Source organism: Lissotriton helveticus, chromosome 9 (genome assembly GCF_964261635.1).
Source record: "Lissotriton helveticus chromosome 9, aLisHel1.1, whole genome shotgun sequence".
NCBI lineage: Eukaryota > Metazoa > Chordata > Amphibia > Caudata > Salamandridae > Lissotriton > Lissotriton helveticus.
This window is the reverse complement of record NC_136070.1, coordinates 1,172,076,674-1,172,091,243: the sequence shown is the minus strand read 5'-3', so window position 1 is coordinate 1,172,091,243 and position 14,570 is coordinate 1,172,076,674. Positions and strand designations below refer to the sequence as shown.

The following is a 14,570-nucleotide window of genomic DNA, read 5'->3' as shown; positions in this document are numbered from 1 at the left end:
CGCGTTCACCTGGAGGCCTGGTAAGTAACGTTACTGCAGCCTCTCCTGCGCGCTGTTACTGAACTCTCTCATTCAACGAAATTACACGCGCCTGCTACTATCAACCAGGGCTCTAGCCGGGCTCAGGCGGCGGATCAGTACACTAATTACACCACCTGATAACATCAACCAGGGCTGCCGCTGGGCCTCAAGCGGGGGAACACGCGCCTGCTAACATCAAACAGGCCTGCATCTGGGCCTCAAGTGGGGGAACACGCAAATGAGCGTGTCTGCGGGGACAATTACTGCAGCCTCTCCTACTCGCTGTCACTCAACTCTCTCATTAAAGGGATTTAAACGCGGCTGATAACTCTCTCATTCAACGACATTACACGCGCCTGCTAACATCAACCAGGGCTGTAGCCGGGCTCAGGCGGCGGATCACTACACCAATTACACACGCCTGCTAACATCAACCAGGGCTGCAGCTGGGCCTTCTCCGTCCCTATTCTAATGAAACAAAACATTTTGTCTACCGCGAGATTTTAAAATAAATTGCCCTTGCCAAATACACACATTACATACATTCTATTTCATACCCGGACAACGTCGGGACGGGCTGCTAGTAGTATATACAGAGCCAGCTTCCTACAAGGGTTAACCGTCAGCACTGGCACTTTTCTTGTACACAAGTGTAGGGCCTAGCCTTGCTGCCCAATACAGGCTCAACCCCTTCTTTCTTTGTTAAACTTTCTAAAAGTGACATTTATTAGATTGTAATTTAAAATCTGACTTCACCATAAAAGAGGATTTTCTATTACAATTCCAAAGACAAGAAACATGAACTGCTTTCCTGTCTCCATTTGGAAGTTACAGCTTAATAAATTTAATAAGGTAACTTCAAAGTTATCCTATGGGTGAGGTAGGCCCAGCAATAGTGAAAAGGTACTGCCTTTGACGTTCCCAATTCAGTGCCTTTTTCATGCTCCTGATCTGGTGCTTGGTTTGTGCATCTGTTTTGCAGTGCGGGAGCGGGGCGGTCCCGCTCCCGCACCGCAAAACTCATAATAAGGCCCTATTACTACAGCACGGTACATCGGGAGGAGAAACACCCAAAAAATATTGAGCTGAATTTGCATGGAGTCATTATTTTATAACTTTATGTACTGTCCTGGTTCTGGCTCAGGAAGTAGTTTGGGCACCAATGTTTAGTAGGGCAGGGTCAGACATTTAGGACATTCCATTCATCCTAGAGTGTTTGAGTATAGGTGGCCTGCCCAATAAGTCCCTTTTGTACCCATTTTCATGAAGGTTGAAATGAAGACCACATTTTTTCAAACGTATATGTTGTGTAATGTAATAGTGCTGACAGTTTCTCATATGTATAGATTGACCACACTTTCGCCCACCAAACTTGAGTTGGGGGTGAAAGGCCTGATTCAAGAACAGCACCATCATTAGTCAACCAGCTATCAACAGGTAAGTTATGAGTTTGCTGTTTAGGGTTGTAAGTGAATATATGAAGTTCTCATCTGGGGTACCCAACACGAGGATAAGGGAATCTGCATGGAGGTTCACTCCCGTCATCGCTAACATTATCTGAATCAACTCTTGCCAGTAGATGCAAACCTTTGAACAGGTCAACCATGTGTACCATATCAGCTCTCTCCCCACAATCTCTCCATCAGAGGTCAGAGTCTCCAACTTATCACTCTCATATGAGCAGCGTTGAGATATCACCTAGAAAAGAGTTTATATGCGTTTCTCTGTGTTGCACTTATATAGAAATATCTGCCACCCTAGTCCACACTGTTACTCAAGTGCCATCTGGTATCTCTTGAGCCACGTCCCTGCTGCAGGCTGTCATAGAGGACAGGGGTTGTTCTGTGTGTCATTGGTGTATTGTCATGTAGTGTAAGCAAATCCTTTCTTAAATTTTATTATGAAATAAGGTTTCAATCAGAGTCTTGTCTATTGGCTTTTAATTGTACTCTGCTGTCCCCTATCCAATGGAGCAATTGGGTTAGTCTATATTCATCAAGTGGTAGGAGGTGTAACTGGTCGATACACATATCTCTGTCCACATGCGTGCCTTCTTCATAAAATATCCCAGTCATAATGGGTGTGCTTCATTCCAGCATGAAAAACCTGGATCCATTTGCCCAGGCAAGGATTGTGGATTGTAATTAACCGAAGTTATGGGTGATCAATGTCATGTTTTATTGTTATTTTCCTCCAGACCCAAAGATTGCTTTTGTATTGGGTTAAGCATAATATGGGAGTGTGGGCCAACAGGCCAAATTGCACTGAGTGACGTGAGCAGCGACCACTTTTTGAAAAGGAGGCCACTCTCACGCCCCTCTTTAGACAGTAATGTGCTTGTACAATTTGCACATTTCACCAAAGATGAAGTATGTAAATTCCTTTTATAAATATATCCAACTTAAGCACATCATGTAAAGTTTGTGGAAGCAAAACATAAATTCCACTGGGAGGTTAAGACCCTAAACCTACAAAAGAAATACTCCGAGCTAGAAAGTTTTGCACTTTTATTTAATCTACTTGCAGAATTTGCTGTATTTCAAAATAATAACCCTGAACCGCCATTTAAATGTTCTTCTGTAAAGGTGCATTCTATGAGCAGCAAATCATACTTCAAGCACAACGCTTCTGTACAGTGTTATATAGGTGTTGTTTACTGGTGCTTGATATCTACTTCTTCTGATAATGCACATTGCCTTAGGTAAATAGGAATACATACTGTCTTCTGTAGGCTTGTTTGCCACCATAGCTTTTTCCTGATCTTCAGGTTTGGTGACCACCATTGACGTAAGGGATGTGACAAAGCTGTATTTCAGTGAAAGTTGCAAGGCTTCCTCTTCCACATTCTTCTTGACATCTCCTCGTGCTAAAATTCTAGAGTATAAACAATTCTTAAAATGTTGCTCAATGAGCAAACAGACAGCGAACATAAGGGCAAATCTAAAAAAATAAGTTCAAATACCTGTGTCATTCCTTATGTCTTATCTGTCAAAGCGAATTAAAGTTGAGTCATCCTTATTTACAAATGTAGCAATAAGCATATTTTTAATGTTCATTAATGAACATAACTAAAGCTGTTCAAATGACAATAATCTTCAAATTCGTTGCTACACAGTTTTAAATACTATCATTTGACTTTGTAGCGAAAAGCTTAGAACGCTCCAGTATTTAAATCCTAATTAAATGAACAGCTTTACCAGCAGTATTGTATCACCTTGGATAGTGGTAATTGGTCATTACTGAAACTTCACAAGACTAGATTGTTATAGCTGGAAGTTCAACAGCATTTGCGACCAGCTCTAAAGTAATTAATAGAACACAAACAGATCACAAAACAATACCGTAACCAAGAGCGAAATATCAACACAGCGAAAACATAGTAGTAAACAATTAAACAAGTAAAATAGTATACCACATAACAACAACAATACAATTCAACAATAAAAACGCAATTATGCAAAACAAAAATACAACACATCACCACAACAAAATGCTTGAGAGTGACGTTAGATACATTTTGTAGGTTCTGTCCTACCTGCCAGGCTGAATTTGCTCACTGTCATGGGCACATCCTTTGAATGGGTGGGCATTAACTTTAAGACAGCCTTAGGCAACTGCTTCATCTTGAGCTTGGTGGACCATGTTGCCCGGTATCCAAAGCCCACACTATGAATTTGTAAAAATCCATATTTTGTAGGTGATACAACTCTTGTAGATTGGCAAATGATTGCAGGTATTTGCCAGTGCCAAGATGTTAATAGAAGAGGATCCTCTCTGAAGCATAACCTAACTAGTCAGAGTGTATCCTTTAATTAATATTTTTAACATTATGCCAGAGAGATTTCATATTTGAATTGTGTAACCTAATTTCAAGTAGTGAGTATATTGTGAGGATAGCTTTTTTAGTGTTTAAGATACATTTTAAGTGCCCTGGAGTAATTTTGTTCATGGATAAATATGATATTGGGTTGAAGTTCTTCAATAAGGCAAACCCTATTGACATCCGAATAGGGCAGTGAGTTTTGTCTTCTGCAAACTATCTGCCTCCTTGGTTGAATACAAATGATGTTGAGTTCCTAAGGTTTGGTAATTCAATTCCTCCCAGACATTTAGGAAGTCCTAGTTTTTTAAACGAGAAATGTAGGAAGTATTAATATTTTAAAAGCTATCCTTGGGCATGTTTTCACCAAAGAAATGTGTTTCTGGTTATGTCTCGGTTGGATAAAAAGTAATTGGAAAGTGACAACGGTATTATGTGTAATAGTTACTTGACTTTAGGGGTTATATTCATCTTGATGATTTCTATCTTTTCCCACCAAGGTATGAATTTTGAAGCCAAACTAGCCAAGAGTTCAGAGAGTTTTTTAGTGCATTCAACTCTTTGTATTTCATGGTGCCTAAAATGTCATTGCTTTTCTCATATATTATAAAGGATTTATAGCACAATCTAGGCACACACACATACAATTGTCAGAGATACATAACATTCAGTAAATGCACAAAGATAGCCGAAACACAATATAGTCTTACATTTTTTCGAGCAGTTGCTGAATGGTCAGGTAAGCCCAAAGCCTTTCAATGAAGTTGCCAAAAACATATTGGTTTTGCTTCAGAACGTCCTCTTTTTCTGTAATATTTTCTTCCACTTTGTAAACCAGGTCACTGGCGTGCTGTCAAAACCGAAACACGAAAATTGGAGTTACTTCAAAGGAAGTTTGTGGTTGTATAATTTCTATCTTCTACTTATCTTGTTGGACTCCCTCCAGCAGGTGCTGCTGTGATTATTATATTGCTTTAATCCTTACCATTTTAACACTGTCGGCCAGATTACAGAGAAAAGCTTCAGAAGTACACCCTTACACATACTTTTGTCCACACATGTACATTTACATTTGTTGGCAAATCGCAAAAATTCCAAAAGTGTTCTGCACCATGCGACTTTTTTTGTGCACAATGCTTTAACCAACAGTACCATTCTGAAGAGGGGAGATAGGATTCCGTTGTGCAGTTGTATATGTTATTCTTTCACTTGTTTCTCTCCAATGGAAAACCTTTTCAGTGTATAGACAACCCTTGCCCCCCACCATTATGAAGTTTAGGAGTGTTTTATTTCCTTTCTCTCCTTGTAAAGGGAGTAACCCCATTCTCTGACATATAACCCTTTTCAGAATCAGAATGGGTAAGAGAGGATTTCTGACTGCCCAAATTTAAGGGCATTTCAAAATGTTGTAGGCAACAAATGACTTGATCTCTTCTCTCCCCAATCCTTGCATGAGGCTACTTTGGCATAGAATTAGGGGGCATATTATCAAGAACGGCGTTAAAAATTGTCGCCGGTTTAGCGGCAGAAAACTGCCGCTAAACGTCGATAATGGGCTTGATAATTGCCCTTGAGAATTCCAATAGCAGTCCATGTTCTGGTGTGAACATGGGCTTCTATTGGAGTTCTCCTGGGCATATTATAAGCCCTTTATCGTCGCTTTAGCAGCAGTTTTCTGCCGCTAAACCGGCGATAATTTTAACGCCGCTCTTGATAATATGCCCCTAAGTGACTCTACATTGATCTTACACAGGATCAAATGGATCAATGCGCGCAAGGCCTTTTTTTGCAAATGCCTCGCATGCACAGATCATTTTATTATTTTCATTTTTAAAACGTGCGGGCTAAGAATCTGACCAATGTGGGTAGAGGGATGAGCCTAATATATCACATATAGCTGTGTTCAGCAGAAAGGGGAGTGGAAAGCAGAGTGACTTTTTCATATACATGGCATTGTTATGCAAGCTTGTAAAAACATGGGTTTACACTGTGGTCGATGTAAGAAGTGTTTCAGTAAAAGGAAGTATGCTATGAATATATTTTAATTCAGGAAAGCAGGTAGTGGTGATTTTTACGGCCTGAGTTTTGCTGTTACGAATGTGTAACTGAAGTGGCAAATGCCCAGACAGCTGTATAATTTGGAGAATACTGTGTGACTGATGGCGTCTGAGGTTGTTTCTAATGTGTACTGTTGAGGTTGGACCAGTCAATTGTAGGAACCATGGAATACTTGTTGACAGGGTGAAAGTGAATTGGTGTCACTGACAAAAATGATGTGTGCATGTTCTCTGTTGAGTTTGCTGTGGGGAAAAAGCATAGGACCTCATTTATGAGGCTGTGCGTCACTTTTACGCTGCCGGTGCGTCACTTTTTGTGACGCACCAGTGGTGTATAAAATGTGCCTTGTTGCACCATATTCACAAAGTGACGCATCTAGGTAGATGCGTCACTTTGTAAACCCCTGCGCCACATTATACCTGCGCCAGGTATAATGTATGCAAGGGGGCATTTTGACACAAGAAAGGGTCATGGAAGTGACGCAGTGAAATCTATAAGATTTCACTGCGCCATTTCTTGGCCGCTAATGCGTCAAAATCTTACGCCTGCTTCATGGCAGGCATAAGACTGACGCAGGCACTAACAACATGGGACTTGACCATGTGAAAGTACACATTGCTGGAGTTGCATCACTTTTGTGGCACACTCCAGCAATGCGTCACTTTTGCGCCATACAGATACGTCAGAAATACTGACATATCTGTAACTCCTTGCGACATGATGCGTCATACAGTAAATATGACGCATCAAGTATGTCACAAGGAGTGAGCACTGAGAAGTGACGCATCGCTGCTTTCACGCAGCGATGCGTCATTTCTCATAAAGGAGGCCCATAGAGCATAAAAAAATAGCAAGGCAGTTAATCATTGCATTGCTTGATGCTTCAATCTCATAAATGTAACTTTAATAAGCATGAGGGCGTTTTTTGGCAGTGCTGAAGTATATCACTGAATCATGCGATACAATGATGCCAGTTATAATGGCTGATAACCTACAAAAGTGGTGGGGTTTGAATACCTTGCCTCAAATAAAACCTAGCAAGCAGAGGAAGCAAAAAAACAAGGTTAATTTAGGGGGTTTCAAATTGAATTTCACCCAAAACACTAAGTTTAAAAACAAGCATGAATAATGTATTTTACACCACCATTTTCTTGTAAGCTGCTCGAATCAAGCACTTTGGAAAGAGTAAGCAAGTCAAGCCTTACTCTTTCTGATGGTGTTGGTGCTCAGGCTCCTCAGCAAAACTTGGGGAGGGATTTACAAAAATGGCACGCAACACAGCGCAGCCCCATGCGAGGCTGAGCTGTATTGTGCGACAGTGAGGGAGTAGGAGAGCACCATGGGCCTCATTCATGAGGCCGTGCGTCACTTTTACGCCGCTGGTGCGTCACTTTTTGTGACGCACCAGCAGTGTAAAAAATGTGCCTTGTTGCACCAAATTTACAAAGTGACGCATCTAGGTAGATGCGTCACTTTGTAAACCCCTGGGCTACATTATACCTGTGCCAGGTATAATGTATGCAGGGGGGCGTTCTGATGCAAGAAAAAGTCATAGAAATGATGCAGTGAAATCTATAAGATTTCGCTGCACCACTTCTAGGATGCAAATGTGTCAATTTCTTATGCCTGCCTCACAGCAGGTGTAAGACTGACGCAGGTCACATTGCTGGAGTTGCGTCACTTTTGTGACACACTCCAGCAATGCGTCACTTTTGCGCCATGCAGATACGTCAGAAATACTGACGTATCTGTAACTCCTTGCACAATGATGTGTCATTGTAAATATGACGCATCATTGGTGTCGCAAGGAGGGCGCAATGAAAAGTGACGCATCACTGTTTTAACGCAGCGATGCATCACTTTTCATAAATGAGGCCCCCGGTCTTTTGAGATATGGCTCTCTCCTCACCTTTCCCTAGCAGTGCTGCTGATTACAGCTGCTGTGCACCACGAAGACACCATAGTGCCACAGCACTAAGGTGCGTGTGTGAGTCTAGCATAGGTTTTGCACAGGAAGGGTACCCAAAATACCATGCTTAGATACAATGCAAAAATATTTACAACAAGGGGTGGTGAGGGACAGAGTCTCTGAATTAAGCAGAATACTCTCACCCAGTCAAGAGATCTGGGCTAGATCCAACACCGTTTTTTAGCTCATTGCACCATCCCAGTTTCAGAACCTGGCTGTATGCAAATTAGTCTGTCCCTGGCCCAGTGCATCATGGGAACAGGGCAGACCAGACTACAAAAGCCAATTCTTACACTGGGAAGGAAACAAGCTTCCGGGGACCGGTTTCTGGCATTACAGCCGTCTTCGGCCCGGCTTGCTTGAATCCTGATGGTGCAATGAGCAAGGGACTCATGTCTGAGTATACCCTTCCACGCTTAGGGTGGACAAAAATATTTACAACAAGGGGTGGTGAGGGACAGAGTCTCTGAATTAAGCAGAATACTCTCACCCAGTCAAGAGATCTGGGCTAGATCCAACACCGTTTTTTAGCTCATTGCACCATCCCAGTTTCAGAACCTGGCTGTATGCAAATTAGTCTGTCCCTGGCCCAGTGCATCATGGGAACAAGGCAGACCAGACTACAAAAGCCAATTCTTACACTGGGAAGGAAACAAGCTTCCGGGGACCGTTTTCTGGCATTACAGCCGTCTTCGGCCCGGCTTGCTTGAATCCTGATGGTGCAATGAGCAAGGGACTCATGTCTGAGTATACCCTTCCACGCTTAGGGTGGACAAAAATATTTACAACAAGGGGTGGTGAGGGACAGAGTCTCTGAATTAAGCAGAATACTCTCACCCAGTCAAGAGATCTGGGCTAGATCCAACACCGTTTTTTAGCTCATTGCACCATCCCAGTTTCAGAACCTGGCTGTATGCAAATTAGTCTGTCCCTGGCCCAGTGCATCATGGGAACAGGGCAGACCAGACTATAAAAGCCAATTCTTACACTGGGAAGGAAACAAGCTTCCGAGGACCGGTTGCTGGCATTACAGCCGTCTTCGGCCCGGCTTGCTTGAATCCTGATGGTGCAATGAGCAAGGGACTCATGTCTGAGTATACCCTTCCACGCTTAGGGTGGACAAAAATATTTACAACAAGGGGTGGTAATACAATGCAAAGCTTTTCCCACTTCATGGGCATGCTGCAAAGTGCAGCACTCATGCAAAGTAGGAAAAGCACAGAGAAATAAAAACATGTCTCCACTTGGCGCCTCCTTTGAAGGGGCGTTAACTTTTGGTGCAAAACCATGTCTACAAATATTTGTAAATATTGTTTTGCATCAAAAGGCATGGGAGATTGCATGGGAACGCCCATGTACCACCCATGTAACACACCCTCTGTGCTAAGAAATGCAAAGCAGTGCTTTGTGATACTTTGAGGGTGCTTTCCATGACAACACGTTTACACTGGAAAGTAAATGCTAAAAAAACATTTTGTGCTGCTTAGCATCACTTTTGTGATGCTGAACCAGCGCAAAAGGTTTGAAAATCTCCCCCTTGGAGGCAAATCTCCCAGGTCATATACAGAAGACTTGGACAAATGTTTTAAGTTGATAGAGCTCACATACATAGAGAAACTCCAGACAGGTTACATCAATCTTATTTATTTGCTCGGGCTCCAGACAACATTAGTGATAATATAGTATAAACATGATAAAAGATGAAGATATACCCTCATAAAAGCTATGGCATAAAAGCTCTAGCAGTAAGACCCTCTGACACCAGTGAATGAAAGCTAACAACAAACCTGCTCAACTCAAAATAAATTACCCTTCAAAAATCACATTTAAAATATTAAAAAATAAGAATAATTATTAAAAGTATTTCATTTGTGGGTGGGATAGGAAATGGACTACGTTTAAGCCTGAAAATGGCCATAACAATTATGAGGAAGAACAATACAACTATGATAACTGAGTCAAAGAAGCATTCTGAAACTTACATTTAGGTAAATGATCATGGAACTTACTGTTTGAGCTTTGATTTCTGCTTTGAATAGATTAACGTCATTTTTATCAATTTTTCCCGCCACAACAATTTCTGATCCTTCAAAGAGTTGTCTAAAACTATTTTCTGTAAGGTGTGAGATGCTGTCTTCTGGATATTGTAGCTGAATTTCCATCAAAATAGGATTTGCCACCTCCTGATAAAAGCCCTGTGGAACAAAATTAGAGCAGTGGTTTATCTGTGACTGCGATTAATGGAACACGTTACTATTAACATGCATAGTATCATTGGACTTTCAGTATGTCGTGCGAAAGAATTCAATTCACATTGCAAGTTTGTTTGCCAGCTGAATTAAAACTGGCTCAGGTTGAAAATCATGTTCTGTCTTGGAAAAATACTGTCCCTTCCAGTTTTTCAGTGTAAATCACATTACGTGTACTCTTTTCTGATGAGAGGTCAATTAAACCTTTTTTTGAAATCTCAAAAAATTAGAGCCCCGATTTACAAAGACATGCGTCTGGTTTGAATTGCATCTTTTACGCAAACCAGTGCTTAATTTGAGCCAGTGGTTTCTGGTGCAAGGCACCAGCACTTAATTGTCAGCACCAGCACTTATGATAGTCTCTCACATGGTGGTGCTGTTTGACTAATTTATAGAAGAGCACACCAACATCTGTTTAATAATTCAATATACATTATAAAGGACTAACACTTGCCTCCCAAGCCATTCTTATTGTTTTGGGGCCTTGAATAGTTTGAAATGTCAAACTTGCAGGAATGTGATAATTAGAAGTTGTGTTAGTCCTGTCATTGGCTGCAATGGGTGGTGCAAGCTGCTGTGGCTTCTTGACGAGGGCCTTGGCACTTATTGTTTTATACATATTAGATACTGATGCAAACCCAACACAAATGGTCTTATTACAAGTTTGGCGGTCCTCCTGTGGCACCGTCACCGCTGCGCTGCCAGGAGGACCACCAAGCTTGTGGAGCACCCACCAGATCCCTGTTTGGGGTCCCTTTCACAATCTTTCCACCAAGTATTTCATGGCATGAGCCTGCAATGAAATGCTTGGTGGAAAGTCAGGTTGAATTCGGGAGGGGAGGCAAGATGGCCGCGGGTGGGTTGTGCTGAGCAGTCGCACCAAACCTCTCTCCCATCTGGATACTGCAACATGGTATAGCGCTACAATGATAGTGCTAGATGGCCGCTGAACCTGTTCCCCTGAAAGTCAGATTCGGTATTCAGAAGCGCATGTTACTGAGTCCAGGTCGTGGGGCAGTCTCTGATCAGCCGATTACTAGTCAGCTCAGAAGTGAAGTGCTGACTGAATTCGGCATGCTTTCACGGACTTTGAGAGCACTTGCGGGCAGCCTGCTGCGGCAGATTAAGGCAGTTACAGTACTTGGCTTCAAGGATCTAAGTGAAAGAATGTCACAAAGATCGACGAAGATGAAGCCTAAGGAAGGAGTGGAGATCGGCAAATCAACTTCTGCTAATCCAGAGACACTCGCTGCTTTGAAAGCGCAAATGCCGGCGAAGAACCCAGGTGCAATTAAGAAAAGCACAGCGCCTTTAACAAAAAAGAAAGCGGATCCAAAATCGGACCCAAAAAGTAAACCGCTGGGCGGAGAGGAGAGCGACATGGTGAAAGGGCGCACCAAGATGCTGGAAAAGCCTGCAACCCTTAGAAAAAACAAAGGAACACCCCTAAGGCAGCCCACCTTACCGGAATCGTTCACACGTCCGGTCTGCACGGAGACGGCGGCCGCGGCCTCGGCAGCAGAGCCCTCGGATGAGGTAGAAGCAGTCCCGGGAGCCTCGGGAGCTAACCAGAGAAGCGTCCTCGAGGACGCAGCGGCAGCGGCAGCAGCTGGAGACGTGACGGGTACTGTGTCAGACGCCGAGCCGGCTGTTGCGAGGCAACCAGCGTCTGCGAGCCTCGAGCTGATCACTGACAGGGGCACAGCGGTGTTGGCTCAGGAGAATGCAGGACAGAGGGCTGCAAGTGCTGCCGAGCTGAATGGAGTGGAAGAAACTCTGCAGAGGACGATTACTATGGAGAAGGAAAGTGGTAAGGGGGAGCCGAGGGGGCAGGAGAACGCAGACATGTTGCAGGCGATTATGCAGGTGGAGGCTGAGCTATTGACTAAATCCTCCAATCCCACATGGGGAAGTTCAATAAGTCTAGCATCAGGAAAAGTCGGACACCCCATGGAGAAAGAAGAAGTGGGCTCACTGGAGGGGGAGCATTTCTATTCTGTAAATGAGGACTCCGATATTATACAACAAGAAGGGGAAACGACAGAGGAAGAGGAAGAGGTGGATGAAGAGCAAGATGAAGAGGGTTCATTGTCAGCATCTACCTCCTCAGGAACTGACCTAGGCAAAGACTCTACACAAAGAAGGAGACAGATAAGGCGCTGCAGGTATGAAAAGTCGCCAACAAGAGGTGCAGAGAGAAAACTGGTCTGGGACTACTCGGCTACATCACAGACATATCAAGAAGAGTACGAAACAGGTCCAGGGCAAGATGATGCACTAGGGATGGTTTTCAACATGTTGAAACAAATACAATCTGAAGCAAGATCTACAAGTCGTAAAACAAGACAAGACTTTAAGAGAATTCAAACGACGCTCCGGAAAACAAACAAATTATACGAAGGCCTGTCGGGAAGAGTTGCTGAGCTAGAGGACAGAACAGGCAAGATGGAGGATGATCTTCGTAGCTTCAGCGAGTTTAAAACACAACAGGAAAAGAGGGCAGACGATTTCCTTTGGAAGATGGAAGATTTTGAAAATCGCCAGAGACGTAACAACGTTCGTATTTTGGGGGTGGAAGAAGGGCTCGAAGGGCAGGACCCTAGGGGGTTCATTGTTAAACTACTAAAGGGTGCCTTTCCTGAGTCCTAGTGGCAGTGGGAAGCAGAGATTCAGAGGGCGCATAGATTCCCCTTTGTCCAGCGTAAAGCATATGGAGCCGAAAGAGCTGAAGGAGGCTCTAAAGCACCACTCCCTAGAGCAATACTCGTGTATGTTGGCAACTTTCTGCTACGGGAAGAAATCATTCAGAAAATCAGACCTGACAGCAAAAGAACCGTAGAGGGGGTTACCTTCTTCTCAAGACCAGACTTTTGTCATGTGACAGTTGAAAGGAGGTGGAGGCTTAGAAGCATGATTCCGCAGTTTCAGGCTTTAGGTTCAGAGGCGTATCTGTTATTCCCAGCTAGGCTGAAGGTGATCACAAAAGGCAGAGTTAGGATGTTTATGTCGGAGGTGAAAGCTCAGGAGTTTGTACAAGAGTTGGGAAGGGAGAAGAAATAAGTGTCCGATCCCTGCCAAACCAGTTGAAGGTTTTTCAAAAGTAAATTTATGGTCTCTGGAGGAGGGATGGATCTAGTAGAAAGGGGGGGTACTGGGCAAGGTGGGAGAGGGGTGCGACTAACACAACCAGGAAGCGTCCACGCATAGGTCATTGCTGACCTATTTGCCTGCAGGGAGGGGGACGGGGAGGGAAGGGGTGGGGAGAGGGAAGGGAGGGGGTGGAAGGGTAAAAATCGGTGGAAGAGGATTGTTTGGTTAGATTTTGTAGCACACATTGCTTGCACATATAGTTTGGTGTTTATTTTTTTGAGTAGAGAAAGGATGAGGAAGGTTGGAGGGGATAAGATGGTTAAAGAAATGTTTCTTCTATACAATATGCAATGTCATGTAAGTTAGCTTCGATAAATGTATGTGGGTTAAACGACCCAAGGAAAAGGGCGAATGTAGCGGCCTACATTAGAACCTTACAAGTAGACTTAGTATGTTTACAGGAAACACATATAGAGGAAAAGCAGATATTTGTAATGAACCAACTGGGCTTTGATGTACTGGCAGCCAGTAGGCAAGGATCTAGGACAAGAGGAGTTGCAATCCTGGGGAGAAGAAGAGATGTGGTAGTAAAAAGAAAAAAAGAAGATCAATGGGGGAGATGGGCCATCGCGGAGTTATGTTTTAGAGGATTCAGGTTAACACTAGTAACAGTATATGGATCTACGGAGGATGATCCGGAGATTTGGCAGTTCATAGACACAGAATTAGCACAGTGGCCTGAACCAGTGATATGCTGCGGTGATTTTAACCTACATGATCCCACAAGCTCATTCATGAATTCTGGAGCGGTCTACAGTGGCAGAAAGAGGAAGGTAAACAGAGCTATTGTCAACATGGTCAATAATAATCTGTAGGTAGATCCCTGGGCGATTCAACATCCACTGCTAGATAGTAGCACTTTTTTTTCTGCACCGCATCAAGTGTTGGTAAGGTTAGATTACTTTTTAGTTTCAAGGTCTTTGGTGGCGGAGACACAAATTGAAAAATTACCAAGGATCATTTCTGATCACAGTCCATTAGTATTGACAATAAAGGTCTCGCAAACGAAGAACAAGAGGTCAACATGGACCTTTGAGAGGAGCCTTCTCCAAGACCTAGAATACAGGAAACATATGGAGGGGTGGATTAGGTCATTTTGGGAGATCAATCATGGTACTGCCTCCATAGGGCAAACGTGGGATTGCTTCAAGGCTGGGGTTAGGGGAGAAACACTCTGCTATGTACTGACAAGGCGCAAGAAGGAGAGGTTAAAAACGGAAACCATCCGGCAAAAGTTAAATATAGAGGAAGGAAACTTAGTTGCTGCAGTAGAACGTAAATCTAGCTTGGAACACATATTATT

At 43.2% G+C, this 14,570-nt stretch overlaps 1 protein-coding gene across 5 annotated transcripts in view; it reads right to left on the bottom strand.

Annotated features, from left to right (window-relative positions):
- The window catches only part of LOC144782331 (inter-alpha-trypsin inhibitor heavy chain H4-like), a 473,908-nt gene that overhangs the window by 257,220 nt on the left and 202,118 nt on the right, over nucleotides 1-14,570 (bottom strand). For all 5 annotated transcript variants that reach the window (XM_078661646.1, XM_078661649.1, XM_078661648.1 and 2 more), the window contains exons 11-13: nucleotides 9,878-10,063; nucleotides 4,552-4,691; nucleotides 2,741-2,895 (exon numbers count right to left, since the gene is read on the bottom strand). In XM_078661646.1, coding sequence (XP_078517772.1) covers nucleotides 2,741-2,895; nucleotides 4,552-4,691; nucleotides 9,878-10,063 — 481 coding nt within the window. The remainder of the gene's footprint in view (nucleotides 1-2,740; nucleotides 2,896-4,551; nucleotides 4,692-9,877; nucleotides 10,064-14,570) is intronic.